Source organism: Protobothrops mucrosquamatus, unplaced genomic scaffold (genome assembly GCF_001527695.2).
Source record: "Protobothrops mucrosquamatus isolate PMUCROS unplaced genomic scaffold, P.Mucros_1.0 scaffold_98, whole genome shotgun sequence".
Lineage (NCBI taxonomy): Eukaryota > Metazoa > Chordata > Lepidosauria > Squamata > Viperidae > Protobothrops > Protobothrops mucrosquamatus.
The window spans coordinates 14,825-19,981 of NW_015386174.1; the positions used below are offsets into that span (position 1 = coordinate 14,825).

A 5,157-nucleotide genomic window follows, 5' to 3' on the forward strand; every position below is an offset into this window, starting at 1 on the left:
TGCGATGATCCATAATAATAATAATAATAATAATAATAATAATAATAATAATAATAATAATAATAATAATAATAAAGTTGGAAGGGACCTTGGAGGTCATCGAGTCCAACCCCCTGCTCAGGCAGGAAACCCTACACCATTTCGGACAAATGGCTGTCCAGTCTCTTCTTAAAAACTTCCAGTGTTGGAGCATTCACCGTTTCTGGAGGCAGGTAGTTCCACTGGTTAATTGTTCTAACTGTCAGGAAGTTTCTCCTTAGTTCTAGGTTGCTTCTCTCCTTGATTAGTTTCCATCCGTTGCTTCTTCTCCTGCTTTCAGGCGCTTTGGAGAATAGCTTGACTCCCTCTTCTTTGTGGCAGCCCCTGAGATATTGGAACACTGCTATCATGTCCCCCCTCGTCCTTCTCTTCATGAAACTAGACAGACCCAATTCCAGCAGCCGTTCCTTATATGTTTTAGCCTCCAGTCCCCTAATCATCTTTATTGCTCTTCTCTGTACTCTTTCTAGAGTCTCAGCATCTTTTTTAGATCATGGTGACCAAAACTGGATGCAGTATTCCAAGTGTGGCCTTACCAAGGCATTATAAAGTGTTATTAATACTTCACGTGATCTTGATTCTATCCCTCTGTTAATGCAGCCCAGCACTGTGTTGGCTTTTTTGGCAGCTGCAGCACTCTGCTGGCTCGTATTTAAGTGATTGTCCACTAGGACTCCGAGATCTCTCACACAGTTACTACTATTGAGCAAGGTACCCCCTATACTATGCGTGATGTTTTCTGCCCTATGTCCCTTCACTGTTGAGGACAGGTGCACAGACTCATCCCCAACAGCCTGCACCTGTCTTCAACCGTGAAGGGACACAGGGCAGAAAACATCCTGCAGCCAAGAAGACTCCACACCCATTTGCGCCACTCAGGTGACCCTGAGGACACAGGTAAACTTCCAAACCTCATCCAATCAGAGCTGAAGAAACATCTTGGATGTGAAACAAAATGTCTTCAAAGGAAAACAAAGTCCAGTTGTCTCTTGAAAAAGCACCTTTGGGACATCTGGACCTCTAGATATGGAACCGCAGTTTCCAATATTCCTCATTATTGAGTGTTTTCCTAAGACAGCTAGAAATGGTCTCATCCCTCCATTCTTAAGTACAGAATCCAACCTCCTCATTGGCCAGACAAGATGCTATTAGAGATAGTCCTCGACGTACGACATAATTGGAATCAGAACTTCCATGGCTTGACAGTGTAGTCCAGGGGTAGTCATTGAGTGAGTCACGCTCGATTTTACAACCGTTTTACCACGGCGCTAAGCAAATGACTAGGTTAAGTGAAGCACATGGTTGTTAAGTGAAGCACCCAGTTGTTAAGTGAATCTGGCTTCCCCCTTTGACTTTGCTCGTCGGAAGCCAGCTAGGAAGGTTTCAAGTGGCAATGACATGATCCCCAGGATGCCACAAACATCGTAAACACATGCCGGTTGCCAAGCGCCCAAATTTTCATCACGTCTGCGGGAACGGTATGACGGTTGTATGTGCGAGGACTAGTCGTCCCTTTTTTCAGCGCTGTTGTAACTTTGAACAGCTAAACGAATGGTCCTAAGTTTTAGAATTACCTGCATGCAGTTCTTCTCGATGCTGCCAACACACTGATTGGTCTTACAAATCATGGCTTGCCCTGTAGGATCTTTCTTATGACATTTTGATCTCTCTTTGTCCTCCAGGATCACACTTGGCAACCAACTGGATGGGATCCATTTGCTGGACCCCGATGTGGTAGCTCAGTTCAAGCAACGGTACCCGGACGGAATTATCTCAAAGCCCAAGAACATGTAATAGTGGAAGAGAGGCTGCAGTGGACCAAGAGCAGAGAGAGACCGCGGTGGACTCCCATAGTTTGCTTGGAAGTGAAAATGGAGGCAGTGCAAAGAAGAATGTATATTCTAATTGTTAGGATTTTAATAAAATTGGTGTTTTTCTATAGCTGAAGACCATAAGAGATTAGCAGGAGACCTGCTGGAGGAAATACTCTCCTGCAACCATTTGAGTGAGTCCAGTTTGCTGCCAGATCCCCAAATGCAACCTACATTTGCACCATATAGCACAGGGGTGTCAAACTCAATTTCATTGAGGGCCACATCAGCATTGCGGTTGCCCTCGGAGGGCCAGGTGGGTGTGACCAGGTTGGATGCGGCCTACTGGGTGGGCGTGGATGGAGTGGGTGTGGCCTACTGGGTGAGCATGGCCAGCTCTACATCGTTCGCATCAAGGGTGCCTGTGGGGGCCTGGGCAGGAGTGGGACAGATCTGAGGGTCTCTGGCAGAAGGGGGTGGGATCGGGGCAAGCGCCAAGGCATGGTCCATTTCTTCACTCCTCACAAAGGGTGACCCCTCCCCTGCATGCACCCAGGGGGCGGGTCCGACCCAGCAGCGGCTGGTTCCTCGCTGTTTCCAGACGGCCTTGTGGAGCTAAGACTGAATGCGTTTCAGCATAGATGGCCACCACAAAATTGTACATTGGCTCCCAGCCGGCCTGGGCCATGGTAGTGGGGCCGTTCCCTCACTGTTTCCAGGATGGCTTCGCGGGCCACATGAAACCACTTTGCGGGCCGCATCCAGCCCCCGGGCCTTGTGTTTGACATGTCTGATATAGCATGTTACTATTTCTGTGGAAGAGTTCTCCAATCTGATTCACCCTCAGATGCACGGTGGCTCCAAGGAATATTCAGCTGACAGCAGAGAGTCTAATCTAATGACCCAGGTAGTCCTCGACTTACAACAGTTCATTTAGCGACCGTTTGAAGCACTGAAAAAAGTGACATGACCATTTTTCACACTTATGACCGTTGCAGCATCCCCGTGGTCACATGATTTAACATTTGGGCGCTTGACAATTTACGACCGTTGCAATGTCCCGGGTCACGTGACCAGCTTTTGCAACCTTCTGACGACAACAAGGGAATGTTCAATGGGGAAGCCGGTTTCACTTCACAACCGTGTTCCTAACTTAACAACTGCAGCGTTTCGCTTAACAAACGCAGCAGGAAAAGTCGTAAAATGGGACAAAACTCCCCTTGACAAAATTTCTCACTTAGCAACATACACGCTGGGCTCCAATTGTGGTCGTTAAGACGAGGACTACCTGTGCTGCTGGGCCAGGTTTAATGGTCAACGCAAGCAGACGTAACCCGTCGGTATTTCTCAGCTCAGCTGGCAACAAAAGAGGTTTCACCCTTGATTTTGGGATTGGGAGTGACCATCCCCTCTTCAGGTCCAAACTTGCTAAAGGGAGGAAAGGGGAATTTAGCAACAGGACACAAAGGCACCTTGCATTTGAAAGACCAAAGGTCACTCTTTGGAAGGTGGCCAAGTCCACATTCTGGATAGAGAGGACCATTGGTTTGAAAGGGGGGTCAAAGACGCAATTTGTGTTGACATGTTAGCAGGGGGTGGGGGTGGTTAAGACACCACCTCTCTCCTGTTTACCACACAGCCCTTGTGGTGGTCCCAAGAAGAGTCCATCCCCATTTGCACTCTGGTATAGGTGACCCCGAGGGCACAGGCTAAACTCCCAAGTGGCCTCAATGGCTCTCAGAGAGAGAGCTAACGACCAGATGACTGCAAAGAAATATGATCCTTTCAACCCGTTTCCCCCCACATACACACACACAATCCTATCAGAATTAATCCTTCCGCAGCTCCCACCATTTGCCTTTAGAAAAAGCATCTTTGAGGCACCTTGTTTAGGGAAAGTTGCTTTCAACAGGCTGCCCCAGTGAAGGATGGGGGATGTGGAGGGGGGGCAGAGGACCATTGAGTAACTATTTGGGGATGGAAACATTAGGAATATTCCAAGTTTATCTTCAAACGGCCACTAGGTGAAGAAGCAGGCCTTAGGTTAAATGTCTAAACCAGGGGTAGGCCACCTTGGCTCTTTTATGACTCGTGGACTTCAACTCCCAGAATTCCTGAGTCAGCCACGCTGAGGGAAAAGGGAGAGGTTTCCAAGCTGAGCCATGCTGGCTCAGGAATTCTGGGAGTTGAAGTCCACGAGTCATAAAAGTTGCCAAGATTGAGGACCCGTTATAGGGCGGGGGAGGGGAACCTTGGCTCTTTTATGACACGTGGACTTCAACTCTCAGAATTCCTGAGTCAGCCACGCTGAGGGGAAAGGGAGAGGTTTCCAAGCTGAGCCATGCTGGCTCAGGAATTCTGGGAGTTGAAGTCCACGGTCATAAAAGAGCCAAGGTTGCCTACCCCTGCTCTAAAGGCATCTCAGGCTTGTCCCAAAGGTTGTTTCCCCCCAAAAAAAGTTAACTGGACTTAAATTTTTTCTTAGAAAATGTTTCGCTTCTCATCCAAGAAGCTTCCTGGACGAGAAGTGAAACGTTTTCAAGGAAAAAAGTAAGAAACTCCCGTTGCCTTTTTGAAAAAGCACCTATGGGACAACCATGACCTGGATGATTGAGAATCTCCATAGGGCATCTCAGGCTTCTGTCCAATTTGAGCATCAGGGATTAAATTCTCCTGTAGCAATTCCAGATTTGGGAGGTAATCAGCAGGCTGGGTTTGTATGTAGCCCCAAGCTATTACTAGGATTTTTCCAATCCACAATTACTATAAATTCCTATCTTCTTCCAACTATTTATACAGTTAGTTCTCAACTTACAACAGTTCTCTTTAGTGACCGTTCAAAGTTACAACGGCACTAAAAAAAATGTGACTTTATGATCCTTTTTCAGTTACCTTTGCAGCATCCCCACGATCATGTGATCAAAATTCAGATGCTTGGCAACCGATTCTTACTTACGATCTTTGCTGTGTCCCAAGGTCACATGATCCCCTTTTGCGACCTTCTGACAAGCAAAGTCGATGGGGGAAGCCAGATTCACTTTACAACCGGGTTACTGACTTTATCAGTTGCACTGATTCACTTAACAACTGTGGCGAGAAAAGTCGCAGAATGGGGCAAAACTCACTGAACAAATGTCTCACTTAGCGACAAGAAATTTCGGGCTCAGTTGTGGTCGTGAGGTCGAGGACGGCCTGTCGTATTAGTAAGGTGGCTGGGCTTTAGCTTGGCGTGATGTGCGAACCCAGTTGCTTAAACAAACCCAGTTGCTTAAACAAGGTAGCGGGAGCCTCACCAACCCAGATACCC

The 5,157-nt window shown here is 47.5% G+C and overlaps 1 protein-coding gene across 1 annotated transcript in view; it reads left to right on the plus strand.

Annotated features, from left to right (window-relative positions):
• Positions 1–1,970, plus strand: part of METTL3 (methyltransferase like 3) — a gene marked incomplete at its 5' end in the record, with an annotated part of 15,363 nt that extends 13,393 nt beyond the window's left edge. Inside the window, one exon of the mRNA XM_015814966.1 lies at positions 1,722–1,970. Within this exon, the coding sequence (XP_015670452.1) occupies positions 1,722–1,833 (112 nt within the window). The remainder of the gene's footprint in view (positions 1–1,721) is intronic.
• Between the last annotated feature and the right edge of the window lie 3,187 nt (positions 1,971–5,157).